This window comes from Muscardinus avellanarius, assembly GCF_963383645.1.
Source record: "Muscardinus avellanarius genome assembly, chromosome: 20".
In the NCBI taxonomy this organism is placed as follows: Eukaryota; Metazoa; Chordata; class Mammalia; order Rodentia; family Gliridae; genus Muscardinus; species Muscardinus avellanarius.
This window is the reverse complement of record NC_137806.1, coordinates 30353642-30373253: the sequence shown is the minus strand read 5'-3', so window position 1 is coordinate 30373253 and position 19612 is coordinate 30353642. Positions and strand designations below refer to the sequence as shown.

Here is a 19612-nt window from a genome sequence, read left to right as displayed (position 1 = left end):
CAAACCGAAGGCGGCAATCCCAAGTCCTCCTGCGCAAAGTTTCTGCGGTAAATTCACATTTCATCTCCATGCTGGGGCGACTGCGTGACCATCCTCCCTCCCCCCATCCCGCCACGCCAGGCTCCGTCCTGTCCTGGTGAACGTGGCCTCTCGTTCCTGCACGCTGCAGTGGACACCAAGAAAAGCACTGACAGCCGATGGAAAGTGCGTGGGAAGTCAAGGAGCGGAGACTACATGTTGTAGGCCACATAGATGGGGTCCAGCTGGTCGGCCAGAAAGCCGTCTCGGAGGTGCATCCGCTGCTTCTCCCCGCGGGAGTTGATGGGGATGACCCCGATGTCCACTACGACCACCACGCCCACGATCAGGTAGTGCTCCTCCAGGACCACGTTGGTCACTAAGGGGACCAGGTCCAGGGCCTCCTGTTCTGACCCGTCCAGTTCCACTACCACGACCAATAGATTTGTCCAGGTGAATACGGCGCTGTAAGACAGAAGAGAAAAGGCATCGTTACTTGGGGCGCCTTTTACTTAGTGATGCTACTACTTTTCCGAACGCCCTCGCCAGGGCTTGGTTCAAATCTGCCTGGGGCGCTCCCGACCGCCTGTGTCTCCTGGCGGGCACAGCCTAGGGGCTGCCACCTTCTGCCTCCTTTCCTGGTGGCTTTGGCCAAGGCGTCTCGGGCTTTGTGGCCGTCTACTTCTCTGGCGCAGGGCTCGCGCTCTCAAAGCAGAGTCTGGGTTTCAGATCTGCCTCTTTGTCGCTGCCAAGAGAATTACAGCCCATGGTGAGCTTCCTTCTGCGTGTGCCCCCAAAGCAACCCTGGGCCTGGCTTCCAGCTCTGCTGCCGAGCAGGCGCGCATGGTAGCAGAGCGACCTGTTGGCCCCGCTCTCCTGATCTGATCAGCGCTCGCTGGATCTAATTATTCCCCCAATGGGGTGCACACTTCCCCACCCTTGGGTGTGGCCTGCTTATGAGCATGTGGCTGTCAACAGTGGCTCGGGAAGTTCTGGGGTATTGGGGCTGGTTCTGCAGTGGTCTGCCACTCCCAGGGGTGCACCTGAGCTGGCTGCAGAGAAAGACAGCCCTGCGGGGAAGAGCCTCTGGTCCCGAGTCCAGCCAAACAGCACCTCCAGCTGACCTGGCCAGTCGCCTGCCGCACGCAGGCACAAGAGATGGTTCTGTGTTGGAGTGTGAGGGTTGGAGATGGAGCTAATGCAGCAGAGCTAATGCAGAAAGCGAGGGAGCCTCTTCCTGGCACTTAGCTTTCAGCAGCAAGAGGACCACACTCATTTCTTCAGCTGGTTGGAAGCACACACCCAGCACTTTACATTTTAATCCACATTAACCTTGCAAAGTTGGCTTTTAGGGCTGGTTGTTTAAGGAGTTTGATAGTCACAGAGCCTGCTCTGCTTGGCAGCGGAGGGGACAACGTGGAGGAGACCAAGGTCCAGAAGGTGGAGAAGGTCCAGAAGGCAGAGAGGCCTCCTGGATAAGAGGTCCAGCCTCCAGGGATGTTGGGATCTGGTCTCACCTCCCCATTCACAACAGATTCTGTCTAACTGGAGGCAGGATGTATTTCAAAAAACACACCATTGTTTTCTAAAAAGTGTGAGATTAGGTTCGCCACAAAAGTGCTGGGCCTGTTCATCAGGGCCCAGACGCGTGCTTGAACAGAAGGGGGAGCCACAGAATGAGCCCCACGTCTCCCTCTCAGGGGTGACCCTGGGATTCTTGCATTCCTAGGAGAAGAGCAGGCTGAGAACCATTTCCAAGACGCCGTGCGGTGTGTGAGTCCACTCACGTGGCTCCTGTGACACTGAAACGTGGCTTCATAGAGCCTGTGAGTGTGTTATCAGAGACTGCGCACCTCTCGGGAGCTCTGGGTTTAATTCTATTAGGGTGTTTGAAATCCATGGCACGGCCCTGAGGGAATTGCCTCAGCCATTCCTGAAGCCTCTCCATCCCTGAAGGAGGGCCCAGGGTGATGACCACAATTACCGCGGGGCTGGCCAGGAAGCCAGGGGCGGAGCCCGGACACCTTCCCAGTAGCCTTCCCAGGTGACCATGCTGTTTCAACACTGCAAGTCCATCAACAAAGAAACAGATCTGCTTGGCCTTCGTCTGAACACGGAAAGCACCCAGCGTCCTATGATACAGGGTTTCTCAGGGTGAGGCAACTGGGGGGTATACGCTGGGGAAAAGCAGGGATGCTGGGAGGGAGAAGTTCCTGTCTGAACGGTTTCCAACATCTTGAAAGTCTGTCGGAATAAAGCCTCACACTCCCCGTTCATGGGTACTGGCCTTCATGTGAAGAAATGCACTGGAGACCCCTCCGTCTTGACCAGGTGGGATGGTTCTTGGGCCAGAGGGAAGCCACGCAGCCCATAATACAATAACCTTTAGACTACAAATCATGGGCCGAGAGCCAATGGCGGAGCCTTGGGGAGGTCATGCAGCCCCTATTTAAAAAAAAAAAAAAACTGCCTGAAAAAATATAGAAATGGAAAGGTGTCACTGATATCTGTAGCTACTTAGGTGGACAGTGGAGGTATGTATGGCCTGCGCCCATTGCTAGGCTATTTTTCCAGGGCTTTGCTGTTTTCATGGTCTGTGTCCTCTCCATACTCGGGTAAAAAGGCCGCTCTGGATTTTATCTTTTTTGGGGTTCTGGGGCATTCTACCTCTGAGCTCTACCTCCCAGCACTATTTTTTCATTTTTGAAACAAGATCTAAGTTGCAGGAGGCCTTGCCAAGTTGCTGAAGTTGGCTTTGATCCCGTAATTCTTCCGTCTCAGCCTCCCAAGTGCTGGGATTATAAACGCATATGCTAACCACGCCCAACACTTTTTTTTTTATTATTCTGGGGTTTGAAGCCAGGTGCATTCAACCTCCAAGCTACACCCCAGCCCTTTCAATTTTGAAACAGAGAAAGTTCAAGTTTCTGAGGTTGGTCACGAATCCCCGATCTTCCTGACTCAGCCTCCCAAGGCCTGGGATGACAGGCTTGCCTCACCACACCTGCTTAACTCTGACAATTTGAGGGGTTTGTTTGGAAAGTGAACAGGATGAAGGCAGCTTGAACCCCAGGCCATTCATGGGTGGGCAAACCCTATCTCTTTTATGTGCCTAGAGCTCAAACTGAGAGTCAGTAAACAACAGTAAGGACCAGCCCGGCTGCCGCAAACCAATCAGCTCACAAGCTCCACACAAACGCTGCTCAGGAGAGATTCTGGCACGAGCTGCCCTCATTTTCTTCCCAAGATGGCGCTTGGTTTCCAAGCCCTTGACTGGGCTGTGGCCATGGTGCCCTAGCAAGGTAAGCCTGTGAGTGAGAAAATGGTGTTGAGCCATTCATGTTGCTCTGTGTGGAATAAGAACAGGCACCGAGCGAGCTGGACCTGCTCATTGGCCCCGGCTGACTCGATACTTCGGGCGTCTTACTCAGGTTACGGTGTATGTGGTCCGTGTGCACCTGCACATGGGGGCTGGGACACACCTGCCATTTCCCATAAAGCATAAGAATACACGGGGCACTTCATAATGGAGAAATGGCAGGAGAGCAAGAGCAGGTGCTGCCTCTAGGTAGGAGAATTCGCATCCATCTACTTGGTGGACCTCCTGGTCCCCGGCTCCGGCTTAACTATTCCTTTGCAAATGTCTCTGGACCAGCTTGGCCATAAGCTTGCATCTCATTTAAAGTCTTCCACAGGATTTTGCCACTTTCCACAGTTCCCAAACCAACAGCAAAGTACTTTCTTTGCTTATGTGTTGGACTTCCTTATCTTTCCCCTATACCATGCTTTGGTCAATTAAAATGCCCAGCAGCAACCTGGCTTCCTGGGAAGCATTACGAGGACATTTTCGTGGCAGTGAAAGTCTCTCATTTCCAAGTATCGTAGAAAGTCCCAACTCCGTGCCAGGACCCGCTCGACTGCCACCAGCCCCAAAGACAAAGGCTCACCTCGATCGATCGTGCGCTCAGTTGTGCCCTGCTATCTTCTGGAAGCTTTCCACCGTTGCGCTCTCCATGTGCCAAGAAATTCTGCTCCTGACTTGGGTACAAGCGTGCCACCCACCCCGCCACTTACCATTCGGTGACGCTTTTATGTGCTCTGATGACCGAGGTCTCGATATCTATGGGGTGGTACCTCATCCCCCGCAGCTCCATGGCTTCATCCAGTGCCCCCACCACGTACAGCGCATCGTGGCGCTCTGCCGACAGAGGAAGCAGGTGTGAGACTCCTCACTGCGCGCAGCTAACTAGCCGTCTGTCTCCCCTTTCCTTTCTCAACCTTCAACTGTTTCCCCGGAGTGAGGGATGCCAAGAGAGGGGATCGCTGATCTAGGGATGGCTGGTCCCTTCTGCTGGGGGAGCTCTGCAGAGGGACGGCTGCTGCAGGGAGAGGAGCTCCTGGGAAGTGTCCCCCGCCCCAGCAGCCCACAGCCACTTGCGGTCTCTCTTATCTGACTCCAACCCTCAGAGAGAAGTCTTCTCTTGGGTCAACTTCTATACATCATGGTCAGGAACATGGCTGCATCTTCATCAACAGAGACTAAGGACTAAGGTCGCTCTGCTTAGTAATTAATAGCTTAATCACCTCGGGCCAGACCCTCTAAGTCCTTCAAGGGTTTCACCTGCCCAAAGACACATGGGATGCAGCCTGGCCTCACTTTACTCAGTTCCCTCTGATCACTCGAGATGTTGTTACATCGATCCCAGAGGCAGTCAGGAAAAGCAAGCATGGTTCCTGGTAGTGTTCATGAACCAAGAGTTCCTTGGCCCAGGGAGCTGTGAAATTTATGATTATCTTTCACACAAGCTTTGCAATAATAATGATGGAAATAAGGTCAGCCTTATTTTTCCTTAAGAAGAAAATATACTCTTAATTTTTTATTTTATTTTATTATTATTTTATTTTTTGGTGGTACTGGGGGTGGAACCCAGAGGCTTTCTACCTCCGGGCTATATTCCCAGACCTTTTAAAAAATATTTTATTTGGAAACAGGGTCTCACTAAGTTGCTGAGAGCCTCACTAAGTAGCTGAGTCTGGCCTCGAACCCGTGTGATCCTCCTGTCTCAGCCTCCCAAGTGCGGGGATTACAAGCGTGCGCCACCATGCCTGGCTATACTCTTGATTTTTTAAGTGGGAAGTATATATCAGGGCAAATTTGACAGAAACGAGTTATATGTAAAGTAATTCCAGGACATAAATCTTTTCTGATCTAAGCCAGGGAAGCCAAGTTGAAGATGTTTTTCTATCGCGGTCTCAATATGGGACTCCTTCTCCTCTCCTGCTGTGGGGAGCACACCATCTTTGAGGGACCAGGGAGGGGGTTCCTGAAATAGTAATGATTGCTGTCCCTGACCCCTGAGGTTCAGCAGGATGGGACTCTCCTGGCTCTTCTTGGGCAGCATAAACTGCCATCAAATTTATTTACACTGAATCCAGCTTCTTGCAGAAACCCCAGACAGCCTGCTTACGACAACTAGTCTTTGACTGCCCACAAGGCAAGTGTTATTCCAGAATATTCTTGGACCATCTCCCTCGGTTAATGTAGCATGTCAGTGAGCTGGGAAGCCTCAACGATGCCTAGGAAGCCAGGGCTTTGGTGAGCAGCGTCTCACCAAGCATCCTGGCCTCTGTCCTCATGAAATATACAAGTCCTGTCTCTACATTAGCAGACTCAGGAGGCCAGAAGGGACCCTGGAGTCGGCAGAGAATGCAAGATACCAACAAGCTTTTTCTGTAGTTGTTTTGTGTTGTGGTGCTAAGGATGAAAACCAGGGCCTCATGCATGCTAAGCAAGGGTCCTACCACAGAGGTGTACCCAATCCTGTGGGCTGCATTTGTGTCATGGCTTCAGGAAACACCCCAGCCTCACTCTCTCCGGGGTTGCCCACCCACTGCCCCGTGCTCTGTGATCACCCAGCCAAGACAGAGTCTCAGGGCTGCCCTGTCTTACATAGGCGCAGATTCCAGGGTGCCCTGTCCGGAAGTTGGTTCCAGTGAATTGATAGCTAAGTCCTAGCCAGTGGCATAAAGGCTGCTCTTGGTTTTCAAGAGGACCCACTGGATGCGATTTCCTTCCCTCCCTTTGTATCTCAGCTCTTTGCGGGTGCACGCTTGGTCCTGGCTGCCCCGACCCTCAGACCTGCCGTTGTTGTCTGGGGAGCCTGGCCTTCATCAAGGGTGTGGGGTCCCCAGCCCAGACTCACCTCCATTTGCATCTGTGAGCTCAGTCCTACGCAGGAAGCCCAGGTAGCCTGTCCGCGCCCAGATGGTCTGCGTGTCTCCAAAACTCAATCGGGAGTTGAAGTGGTCCGACTGGAGGGATTCATCTCCATAAATGGTAAAATAGCCACTGGCATTGTGGGCGCTATGAACCCAGATCTGTGAACAAAGGAAAAATGTCAACGGGGATGAGCTAAGCCGAGATGCTTTGCAGGGGACAGAGGCTAACAGGACTTTTTTTTTTTTTTTTTTTTTGTGTGTGTGTGTGTGTGTGGTACTGGGGGTAGAACCCAGAGGCTTTTTACCTCCGGGCTATACTCCCAGACCTTTTTTCTATTTTATTTGGAAACAGGGTCTCACTAAGTTTCTGAGAGCCTCACTAAGTAGCTGAGGCTGGCTTCGAACCTGTGCGATCCTCCTGTCTCAGCCTCCCAAGCGCAGGGATTACAAGCGTGCGCGACCACGCCCGGCTTAACAGGACATTTTTAACTCAGTATACTAGATTCAGCAATAGTAAAAGTTTCTTCGGGCTGCAAAAGATGTTTACCTTGCGCAGGTTTCTGGGGAGATGCATAGACACCCAGAGATCCCTGCAAGAAAGACACTAAGCCAAGTTCACGACCGAGCCAGAAATCTATTGGAAATTTTCTTAAAGCATATTCACTGAAGATTCAAAAATAGATTAAAAATAGTAGCACCAGGGCCTATTGAGGATCAGTGGTTAAGAATTCAGGCGGAGGGGCTGGGGATGTAGCTTAGTGGTACAGTGCTTGCCCTGCAAGCACAGGGCCCTGAATCCCATCTCCAGCATCACAAAAATAAAACAAAAAATAATCAGAAGGGCTGGGAAGCCAAGAGGTAAGGAGATACAGTTGACATACATTGAGCTTTCTTTGAAGCAATGTATCATAAAATTCTGAACTTTCATGGAGTGGTTGAAGCCATAAGATTCGAGTTACTTTTCAGCCCATCAGGACTTGCCCCGATGAAGCAGAAGGTGCACTGGGGTGAGAATTCTCGCTGGGGTGAAGGAACACAGAAGACATCTAGCAGATACAGGATTTGCTCTTGAGGAACACCCCATAACTCACCTCTCCCAAGTGCGAGTCCCCCAGAGGTCCTTTTGTTTCTGGATTGGCAATTATGATCCGAACCCCAGGAAGTATCTGTTAGGCAGAAGAGACAGCTCTTGTCAATGGGGAGAGGCATGAATCAGATACGAACCAGTGTGTTCTCATCGGCACACCAAGGGCCTGTTTCCTTTCAAAAGATTGCCCAGGAAGCAGAACAGCATTCAAGCAAAGGAACATGCCATTCTAAAGCTACCTTGTTATAAGAGACCTTGAAGAATTCTGAACATTAACCATATCATAATAAAGCTGGAAAACCCCTAAATCTGCTGAAAATCATTTAAAAAAAGAATTTCGAACAAAACACAATACATAATATGGGGTTTATCATAGCCTGACGCTTACAAAATAGGACCTCTCTCAGTTATTTCTGTGAACTTATTTAATTTTTTCTGGTGTGTGCGATACTGGGGGTTGAACCCATTGGCATGCTACCTCTAAGCTACACCCCCAGCACTATTTTATTTTTTACTTGTCATGGTACTGGGGATTGAGTTCAGAGGCATTCTACTCACAAGCTACATCCACAGCCCTATTTATCATTTTGAAACAAGTTCTCAGTAAGTTGCAGAGGGCCTCACTAAGTTGTGTAGGCTGGCCACGAACCTGTGATCCTCCCGTCTCAGCCTCCCAAGTACAGGGATTGTAAGCATCACACAGGACTATTTATATACAGTTTAATATCCTGGCACATGGATGTACATGGAGGGTGATGTTTGAAATCATCCTTGAACTTGGGAATTTACGCAGCAAAGTTTCCAGGATGAGCGTGGACTAGAGGTAATCCCAAATGATTTTGGCAAAATAAGTAGCAAGCTGCTTTCATGATAACCAGAGATAAAATATTTTGTGTCAGCCAGGCATGGTGGCACATGTATGTAATTTCAGTGCCTGGGAAGCTGAGACAGGAGGATCCCAGGTTTGAGATCAGCCTCAGCAACTTAACAAGAGTCTCAGCAACCTAGGAAGACCCTGTACTAAATGTCCAGCTCTCTTTCATTAGATGTTCAACTCAAGCCACTGGCAGGCTTTTTCCCTATAGGTAAACATTTTATTATAAAGGATGGTGACCTGAAATCTCTCAATGGACATTTATCTTAGTAATGGTCCAAACTCCTCCAACAGCACATGTCAAAGGAATCAAAAATCCTTTTTTTTTTTTTTTTTTTTTTTGCAGCACTGGGAATGGAACTCATGAGCATTCTACTGCAAGCTACATCCCCAGCCCTATTTTTTATTCTTTATTTTGAGACAGGGTCTCACCAAGTTGTGGAAGGCCTAAATAGCTGAGGCTCGCCACAAACCGTGATTGTCCTATTTCATTCTTTCAAGTAGTGGGATCACAAGTGTGCTCCAACATGCCTGGACAAATATTCATTCTTGAAATCCCAAACACAGCCTGCTTCAGTTCAGCTACATCAAAATGAGGTAGTCGAGACAAAGCAAAACATCCCATGGTGGAAACAGAAAGGCTTTTGAAGCGATTATCTGAGGTTTGACAGCTCCAGCCTCTGTAGCTAATACTCGACTAGATTATGTTAAGATGGTACCAAGCTCCTTCCTACTGAGAATTTTCTATGAACACATCTAACTTAAAGTCACAGAGATGCAGATTTTCAAGGCTAGAGCAACATGAGACTTTTAGAATGTCAAGTGGAAAAAGGACCTGAAAACTGGAGCCAAGTGACTGTGTGGGTGGGGACATATCTTCATTTATGTTTAAATATATGACTCTCCCTTTAGCTCATAAACTTACCTACTGTGGCAGGTCATTCTTTATCTGCTATCTTAGCAGTAGATACCCTGATTTTAAACTAGATCCATAAATTTTCAAGGTAGTGTACAATATTCCCTTTGGCTAAGTGTAACCAGGTGACAGAGTCCTGGCCAATGGGATTGAAGTATAATATAACTTGGAAACCTTCCCCACATTTGCACATTTTTTCCTATTTCTGTTTCTCCTCCTGGCTAGTTGGAACACAACGACTGGAGGTGAAGCAGCAGTTTTATACCCTAAGATAACCTTAAAAACAGAGACCTTACAGAATTCCAAGGCACCTGGGCTCCTTCCTGGTGGTTTCATAATGCCATGGATACCTATTTCCCACCTTTGATATGAGAGGAAAAACACCTAACTTGCTTGATAAACAATTATTTGGGGCTGCTGTACTTATGGCCATTGGTAGTTCTGATACATTGCTCTCAAAGCTTTCTGGAAAAAATAAATCCTACAAAACACAACTCTTAAATTTCCAATGCTGACACGCTCAGGATCACACTCAGGATCACACTTAGGGATGGGGCTCTTTCCCCTCAATACTCACTTTTCCCGATTCCATCAGGGGCAGGCTGTGGGGAGACCCTCTCTCTACCAGCCGGACTCTGCAAAGGGAAACAAAACTTGTCACTGAACACGTTTTCTGTGCCACGGCGCCCTCTGCCATCTTCTGCACCGGGTCATGGGCCTTACGGACTGTTGGAGAACTTTTTTTTTGCATGCGCGCGTGTGTGTGTGTGTGTGTGTGTGTGTGGTGCTGGGGATTGAATTCAGGGGTCTTCCACCTTCGAGGTACACCCCCGGCCCTTTATTTTGAAACAGGGTCTCTCGAAGTTGGTGAGACGGGTCATGAACCTGAGATCCTCCTGTTTCAGCTTCTAGTACATGGGAGGCCGAGACGGGAGGATTGCAGGTTCAAAGGTAGCCTCAGCAAGGAGTGAAACTCAACTTAGTGAGGCCCTGTTTCAAAATATAAACAAAATGGGGTTGGGTAGTTTGGAGATAGAATGCCCCTGAATTCAAACCCTAATACCCCCCAAAATATTCCCCCCAACCAATAAAAGAATGAGGGTTCATTGGCATCTTTTCAAGAGGTCCCGACCATGTTGATCATGTTTGATAGTGTTATGGTCAGATATGGAATGTTCCCTGAAGGACTCAGGCATCCGTGTTTAGAGCTGATGTATGTAAGTCATCGGGGCTGTGATCGCATCAGTGGATAAATCCACTGTAATGGGTTTACTGGGTGGTAACCTAGGCAGGTAAAGTGTGACTGGAGGAGGTGGGTCCTTGGGGCTGTGGCCTTAGGCACTCTCCTTTTGTCTTTGAAAGCCCTTGCTTGCTGGCTCTTTGCTTCTGGCCTCTCTCCCTCTCTGCTCCTCACTGACTGCCATGTCCTGAGCTCTGCAAACCTAGCCTCACACGGACTGAATCCCAAAAAGTACATCTTCATCTAACGTGTGAAGACAGTTTTAGATTACATCAGTGAAAATGTTGATTGAGACAGAGAGACGTTTGGTCCTCAAGTACTCACAGCTCTGCCTATGTGTGGCCCCAACCAAACCCGAGGTGCACAGAGGCCCAGCTCAACCAAAGGTGTCTAGCCAAGTAACCAGGCAGCCAAGCTTCCATCTTTCTGCTATCTGTTCTGTATTCACTTCTACTTTAGGTCCTTGGAAACTCCTGCCAGGCACAGGGTCAGAGGCACCCAGTACCTCTGACATCTGTCGTTTTGGGGATGGCTTCAAGGGCACTGCAATATCATCTGTAAAGCACAGCTATTTGGTATAAAGAAAAAATGATGGGTGAATTCCCAGGGACCTGCAAGTCATGCCAGGTGCCAGGCTATTCAGCTCTGTCTTCTCCTGTGGCCTCTATCCGGACACCATGAGACCAGAGACAAAATAAGCCCCAGGAAGGTTCTCCTGGCCATGTGCAGGCTGGCCAGTGCTTGCGCCAACACCCTCTGTGGCTTTCAGCAGACTGGATCTTCTCTCCTGTCCCCTCTTCTGCATTTACCCTCAGCCTCAAAGAACGGAAGGAGGATGCAATCTCAGCTGAGAATCTTGCCCGACAACATGGAAAAGAAGGAAGATATCTAAGAATTACTCTTCCCTTCAGTCCAAAGAAAGCCGGGCTTCTTTCTTACCAAGGCGGGTACAAGGTGCTGAAATCATTCAGGGCCTTTCAGCGCTGAATCCGAGTGCTGAAGGGCACATCAGCAAAGGCCACATGAGAAGTCCTCCATCTACATGAAAAATTAAAGCACATCTCCTTCCAAAAATAATTCAGAGCAGCTAAAACAATGTAACAAGACCATCCAAAGAATTTTTTCTAAAAATCCCTAGAGATGGAGGGGAAATAATATTCAAAGACTCCCGGCTAATTAATATAAGTGGTAGGAAGAAATTTAGTTTTCTTATCTGAGTCAAGTTCAAAAGGAGGAGGATGTGGTGACAAGTTTTATTGACATGGCTTGGATTTTAACATCATGCTGTTTTTCTTTGCAGCTAGCAAAGCACATATGACAGGATTGTTAAAATCACATGGAAAAAAATCATTAGATTTAAAAGATATTGCATTCACATATCCAAATCCAGGCAGGGTCCCTGGGAAGAGTCCTCGGCTACCCCTCAACTGCTCTTGGGGACACAGGGCGTCGTAGCAGCCTTAATCCTTACACACACACACACACACACACACACACACACACACACACACGAGATGTTTGAGAGGCAGAGAGACAAAGGTGGTTTTTTTTCTGTGTGTTTTTTTTTTCCTTAATCAGGCACCAAGGGAGAAGGAAAACCAAACAAGTACTTAAAAGCAAACTCCACAAATATCTAGGCACACCTCAAAGGGCAAAGCGGATGCAGAAATTCACATCCAAGCACTGAGAGAGACGCTGCATAAGATGCCAATTCTCCTTTCACCTTTCATGCTGTTTTTTCTCTGGAAGAAGGTGTCTAATTTTCAAGGACACTTCATCACAAGAACGTGTTCATGACCCGGGAGTGCGCATTATCTACTAAGTTGAACTCAGCAACACATTAGAAGGCTGTGTTCAAACGTGGGAACAACGGAGAAAATTACGTGCGAATAATTAAAATGAAAAAGCAAATACAGTCGGCCCCCTTATCAGTGGGTTCTACATGAGTGTACTCGACCCACCACAGATTAAAAATATTTTTAAGATGTGCGTGGTGGTGCATGGCTGTAGTCCCAGTATTTGGGAGGCTAAGGCAGTAGGATAGCAGGTTTGAGGACAGCCTCAGTAACGTACTGAGACTCAGCAACCTAGGAAGACCCTGTTTAAAAACAAAAGATAAGAAAGGCTGTGAGCAGAGTTTGGCTGTAGAATGCCCCTGGGCTCAATCCCTGGTATGGTTCTTGCACACGCACACACACAAATTAAAGCTGGAATCAGTACTGAATATGTACAGAATGTTTTTTCATTCTCTAAATACAGCAAAGTAACTATTTACACAGTCCTATACCACTTTAGGTGTTAGAAATGATACAGAGTTGGTTTAGGAATATGGGAGGATGTGCTCAAGTCAGATGCAGAGATTCTACCACTTTATGTAAGGGACCGGAGCAGCTACAGCCTGTGGTATATCAGGATGTTAGAACAATATTCCTTTGGACACAGGGAAACTATCATATGTACATATAATTTATGTAACTACACAAAGGCATGACTATGAGATGACATGTATTGAAGCTTGCAACTGGTCAAGCACATCCCAAGCACATAGGATACATATTTTCAACTCTCTTAACAGTTCTAGTAGCAGGTACCACCATCACCATCTTAAAGGCACAGAAAGCAAAACTCCAAAGAAGGCAACATCGGCAGAATCGCACAGTTACAAAGTAGTGGTGGCCCACGCTTGTAATCCCAGCATTTGGGAGGCTGAGACAGGAGGACCACAGTTCATGGAACAGCCTCAGCTACTTAGGTCCTCTGCAACGTAGAACTTGTTTCAAAAATGAAGAATAAAGAATAGGGCTGGGGATGTAGCTCAGAGGTAGAATGCCTCTGGGTTCCATCCCCGGTACCCCCGCCACCCCAAAAAAGAGAAAAGTGGTGGAACGGAGCCCAGAAATCATACCCAGAGCCCAAATGAACCTTTCGACAGCTAACAGACTCCTTTCAGTCATTAAGACTCGCAATGCTCAGCTCTGGCCCACCAGGGACAGGGGACCGGCAGAGGCTGGTACAAAATAAAGAAGAGTAAAACCGTTCATGATGGTCACTTGAGGACTGTGTGATAGAATCAGAAGTTGGAGGTGGGAGCATATAGCAAAGAAGTTAGAACTTCATTCAAGGCCTCTTCCCCTGTCCACGAGGCCCACAGGCCAGAACGAGCCAGGTCAAAGGACAGCCATAGACGAGCACTCACATGTGGGTTAACACTCGAGCAATCACACACTTGCACACACAACACACTAGCACAGTCACATTTGCATTGAACTTGTGCACACAAAATATATACAACACTCGTGTTTACACACTCACGAACTCACACGCCCATGTGTGTACACGCGCTGCATGTGTGTACATGTACCACTTGCAAACCCTCATACATGCGGCACATCCAACACACGTATACATGAATACTTGAAGCAAACACGTGACACTTGCATAAGAACTTGAATGCATACAAGTGCATGTGTGCAATATAACACTCAGACACAAGTGCAACACATGCATCTCATTTTTACATGCGCACACAGCACACATTTGTGAAATGCACACAAATACAAATTCACACATGGCTGACACTCAACATAACAGACAATAACACGACACATTCCCACAAATGTACAAGCACATTCATAGGTGGCACAAACATATGGATGATACACAAACATGTGCGCGTGTGCACTCGCACGCACAGAGGTGAGGATCTGACTTGACAGAGGTCCCTGGCTGGCAGTTTTGTCTGGATCTCTATCCATCTCCTCCCATCCTAATACTAAGTCTATCGATTCACCTCTGTTCTACCCTCTCAAGATCCAGATCCTTGGTCCCCGCTGGCCAGGCACGCACGTGTTTCTAGTGACACCTGTGATCATGACCACAGGTCACAGGTACCGAGAAGGCTGAGGACATTGCACCGTAGCTCCTTATGCTCACGCTCCCTTTGAACAATCTGACAAACTGTTGGAACTATTCCTTTAAAATGGGTGAAAAAAGATTTCTCATTCCACTTGAAAGCCTGAAAAAATAAACTGCTTAAGGAAAAATCAAATGAGATTGACAGGGTGACTGAATTTGTTTTAAATGAAAACACTGTAAAGAATATTAAAAAAAAAACCTCAGTTCCTTTGGAACAGCCTCAAAAACAATTTCATTATTTCCCCGGTGTACGTGGGAGAGCTAAGCTGACTCTGGACATGGGGAGGATATGCATCTATGCAATGCAGAAGTGTTTCCCAAGGCAACCTGCTGCTCGTGCGGACTGTCAAGTCCACACCACTGGGGTCCCAAGAGGAAGATGAACATTAGAAACAGCACTAAAGCTGGGCAGAAATGGCGAGCGGACCTATCTGCTCGCCGGCTTCCCAGGCGGCCCTCCCGCAGCCTGCCTCCAGGCCTCTGTGCCTCGCCCCGCCCCCTCTCTCTCCTCTCAGAAATTACACACGTGCTCTCTCCCCTCTCTCCAGGAAGTGCGCCACACTGACAAGTCAGCCTTCCCCAGGTTAATTAAGTGATAATTGGGCAGGTGCTCTGGGGCTCCCAAGTGAATGTGTCATTAAGGCAACGGGAAAGGTAATTAATCCTTAGGACCGACCCTCATCGAGCTGATGTAAGAAAACCACTGTCCCATTTTGACACCAAGTCTCAGGAAGGGAACAGGGCCAGCGTTTGGGGGTTTCTCCTGTTCCCTCGACGCCTAGCTGCTGCCCTCCCCCGAGGCAGCACCCAGGGTGTTCTAGGACGGGCGAGGAGAGTCGTCCATGGGGGATATGCCACCTCACCACCCAAACCTCCACCTTCCACCTTGAGCCCCTTGAGTGACGTCGGATCACTCTATTACCACCAAGGTGCTCTGCAGTCCACACAGGTGCCTGGTAAGGCTGGTTTTACTGTGCCGATTCCACAGGGGGAACGGAGGCCACAGAGCTCGATAGCTTTTCCTGGGGCCAGAGGCAGAGAGATCTCAACTCTGACCTGTCTGATCTGAGAGCTTCCACGCACAGTTCACATGTGCATGGTCAAAAGATGCTGGGATCTGGGCACGGTGGTACACGCTGGTAATCTCAGTACTTGGGAGGCTGAGACAGGAGGACTGCAGGTTCACGGCCAGCCTCTGCAACCTAGTGAGATCCTGTTTCAAGATTTAAGAACAAAGTAGGGCTGGGGGTGTAGCTCAGAGGCAGAACGCCCCTGGGGTTCAATCCTTAATACAAAATAAAAGTGATTCTGGGGCCTAAAAGCTGGAAAACACTTTCTCCCAGGAATCTCTACGGGCGGCTTCACAGAGATGCGATATATTTGAGTGCAGATGGAAGACTGAAAAATTCAACGGGCAGGACAGACGCCCCGGGGTGAAGCTGGCTGAGGGTGCGTGCTCAGGGGCTGCAGGTAGGGTGCAGAGGTGTCAGGAAGGTCAGCCGGCACCCAGCAAGGGAGGAAAAGAGGAAGATGCTGCAGAGATTCCCTGCAGTGTAAGCTAAGAAAGAAGAGCCCAAATGGGTGCAGTGGGCTGAGGCCCCGGGGAGGGCAGAGCAGAGCTGCTAAGTGGCCAGTGACAGGAGAGATCCAAGGAGAGGAACTTGTGGTCACCCATGGTCCTGGAAAAAAAAAAAAAGAGCGAGCCTGGGGGTCGGGGACCAGCAGCATCTCCCAGCTCAGCATCTCTCCGGAGATGCTGCAAGTCAAGCTGGTGAGCTAGCATTCCTGAGCAGGGCGTGGCTTCGGTGTCCTCAAAAGGTAACTGCCTCCTGCGGATGCTCTGGCGTCTGACAAGCTCTCAGAGCCCCATCCGATGGAGGAGAGGATGGAGACTAAGGATGGGAAAACCTCACTTTGAGGAAAACCCCGCTGCAGCACGGAGCCAATGGGCGCAATAGTCAGGACAGACACCCGTGGCCTGGACGGCAGATGCAGCAGCCCTGTGATCTGTCCTGCGCAGGAGCGGCCGGTGGGGCCAGTCCACTGGGGGTCGGCATCCCGGCAAACTATCACCATCACTGATGTTACCCATTGTTACACCTAGTGATGGATAACTGCAGGACAATTTCCAGCTCACAGAGCCCATTTCCTCTACGTCAGATGTTTTATTGTCACAAGCAAGCAGCCTGGTCAGGAAAGTGTCACAACGGATGATTTTGCCAATTAGGACCACGTGTTATACCATCGCCCAACGGACAGCGTTGGTAGTTGAACAAGAGAGAAAGGAAATAGCAGCAAATAGCCCTGGGCACGTACATCACCTAAGAACCTGCTCAGCACATAGACAAGGCCCAGGCACCCCAGAGCCACGCAGAAGAAAATAACCTATTCAACCTATGATTGCAAAAATGGCAAAATCCTCTTTCCTTTTTTATTTTTTTTTAATAGTACTAGGAATTGAATCTAAGGGCATTCTGCTTCTGAGCTACAACACCCCCAGCTCTATTTTTTAGTTTTATTTTACTTAAATATTGATTTTTGTTGTACTGGCGAAGGAATCCAGAGGCCCTTCTACCTCTGAGCTCTATCTCTAGCCCTATTTTTATTTTGAAATGGGTTCTTGCTACGCTGATCAGAGTGTCAATCCTTTGAGGCTGTCCTGGAACCCGAGATTCCTTTTCCTCTTAAGTATTGGGATTACAGGCTGTTCACCACGCCCCGCTCGCTGGGGCATTTTCTTTTTCTGGCAGGTCTTGGAGTGGAACCCAGGGGCATTCGACCTCCGAGCTACACCCCCTGCCCTATTGTTTATTCTTTATTCTGTAACCTGGTCTCACTGATTTGCAGAGGGCCTCACTAAGTAGTTGAGGCTGTCCACAAACCACAATCACGATCCTCTGGTCTCAGCCTCCTGAATGCTGGGGTTACAAGCACGCACCATACCATGCCCCGCTCCCTGGGGCATTTTCATAGGCTCTCCCTGTTGACAAAGTTCTGAAGTCTTCGCACCTTGTCTCCCTCCTGGACATCCCTCCCTGTTTTTTCAGTCTTGCTCAGAGGTCACCTAACAAGCTGTATGGGGAAGGAAGGTAGCTTGACTTTGATTTTTTTTTTTTTTTGTAGTACTGGTGATGGAACTCTTCTACCTCCGGGCTACACTCCCAGACCTATTTTATATTTAATTTGAAAACAGGGTCTCTTAAGCCAGCTCGGCTGGCTTCGAACCTGAGCGATCCTCCTGTCTCCGCCTCCCAAGTGCCGGGATTACAAGCGTGCCCACCACGCCCAGCTTGACTTTGATTTTAACCTTTCATGGAAATAACGTCAGAAGCCATTTTAATTCAGGTAAACACATGTGGGCCAATGTTATAGCTGGATATATAATGTCCCTGAAAGAGCTTCCTTGTGTTTAGAGCTGACAATTGAGCCATGAGGGTCCTAATCCCAGGAGCAGATAAACCCATCACAATAGATTAACCTGGGTGGTACCTGGTACACCATTGGGTGTGGCTAGAGGTGGGTCCCTGTGGTGCAGCCTCGAGGATTATAAGGGCTCCTCTCAGCAGAGTGCGGTGGCGCAGGCTTGTAATCCCAGCATTTGGGAGGCTGAGACCAGAGGATTGTGGTTAACAGACAGCCTCAGCTACTCAGTGAGGCCCGTTTCCAAATAAAGAATAAAAAAAAATAGGGCTGTGGGTGTCACTCGGAGATAGAATGCCCCTGCGTTCCATCCCCAGTACCGCAAAAATACAAAAACAAAAACAAAGGATCCTCTTCCCCTGGCCTCTCCCTTTCTCTGGCTTTGGGGCCTCTGTCTTGTAACAAGCTTTCCCTCGGCCTCCTGCTGCCAAGCTCTGAGATCCTCACTCTTCAGCTTCACAGAGACTGAGCCTCAAATGGCAAGAAAATAAATATTCTTTCCTCTAAGTTATGTGCCCCAATCTTTACATTACAGCTGCAAGAATGCCGGAGGATATAGCAGAACGTTGTTTTAGGAGGTTCGAGGCCTGATACACGTAGCCGAGGTGAAGAAAGTGAGTTTTCCAGTTAGCCCGGTGGGCAGAGCAAGCCTGGTCCCATCTCTGCTCTTGTGCAACCAAGTTTGCACCTGCAAAGCACAAGCCACCTTGCCCTGCTCTTCCCACTTTATCCACAAGGCGGCTGCGCTTGGAGCAGGATGACCGCGCTGTCTGTGTGTCCTCCGTATGGACACCTATCTGCTGGACAATCAAGAAGGGGGTCAAAGGGGGGAAGAAGAAACACAACCCTAGCACACCATACCTGTCGTGTCTCAGGGCTCTCATATCCACATAGACGGTGGTCGGGTCGGGTCCAGAAGTCCCCTGCAAGCAACGACACAGTGTGGTTAAGCCCAAATCTGCAAAATTGGAAGGAAATTGGCTTTGAGCGTTCTGTTAGCTGGCAAGCATTTCTTTGGTCAAACCTCAAACTGGAAACAAAAACTAATGACAAGAAACACACCCTTCCTACCTTCCCGTCCCGTAACTCAAATCCCCAAAAGGGTATCTTAGTGGGATACCGGACTTCCACACGGCTTGGCCACTCGTTATACATATAAAAATATGAGACGTGCCACGCCTTTTGCCAAGTCAAAGAAGGCCCAAACTACCACCAAAAAAAAAAAAAAAAATAGTTGGCTGGCAAAAGGAAGCTGCAAAGGAGAGGAAGCATCATTTGCTGAGAAATTTCTACTCTGTGCACACAGAGAGGTGTTTTGGGGCTCAAGATACCGACGCGGGCTGTGACACATGGACTGATCGAAGCGAAGGATGTAAGAGATAATTATTTTGTTCCTTTTTGTTGGACTTGGCCTTTCGGTCTCTAGCCTCAGGAGGCTATTTCTGTCTGTGATGTTGTTTATCTCGGTCATCTGGGAAGGCCTTGTGGTCTGAGCTCTCTGACTTTACTCAATAAAGCAGTCCCGAAGTATCATCTGAGCCTCATAAATCCCTTCAAAAGATAAAGTGGGCTGACTTCTGAGCAGTGATCTCTGCCCAACTAAGAGCCATATGATTCAAGCTACAGGACAAACCAACACGTTCCATACGTTTCTTAGAAAGACAATACCATACCTTGGTCGGGAAAAGATGGAACCCAGAACAAATTTGCCCAAAAAAGGAACGCTTTTTTTTTTCCCCAAATAAATCGCTGAACCCAATTTATTTGAAGAGCTCTGCTCTAATTCTTTAGGAGACAGTCTAAATTCTTCAATCTTGTGCCAAAGGCATGTTTAAATATAAGACTGAAGATAAGGAAAATGTTAAGGCACGGCAGGCTACTCAGTAATCCTGGTCACTGGCATCACGATATGGAATAAAGACA

The 19612-nt window shown here is 48.6% G+C and overlaps 1 protein-coding gene across 2 annotated transcripts in view; it reads right to left on the bottom strand.

Annotated features, from left to right (window-relative positions):
* Nucleotides 1–230: 230 nt before the first annotated feature.
* The window catches only part of DIP2C (disco interacting protein 2 homolog C), a gene marked incomplete at both ends in the record, with an annotated part of 371916 nt that continues 352534 nt past the window's right edge, over nt 231–19612 (bottom strand). For both annotated transcript variants that reach the window (XM_080716999.1, XM_080717000.1), the window contains 6 exons: nt 231–483; nt 4093–4216; nt 6222–6396; nt 7329–7403; nt 9692–9749; nt 18551–18612. In XM_080716999.1, the coding sequence (XP_080573125.1) occupies nt 231–483; nt 4093–4216; nt 6222–6396; nt 7329–7403; nt 9692–9749; nt 18551–18612 (747 nt within the window). The remainder of the gene's footprint in view (nt 484–4092; nt 4217–6221; nt 6397–7328; nt 7404–9691; nt 9750–18550; nt 18613–19612) is intronic.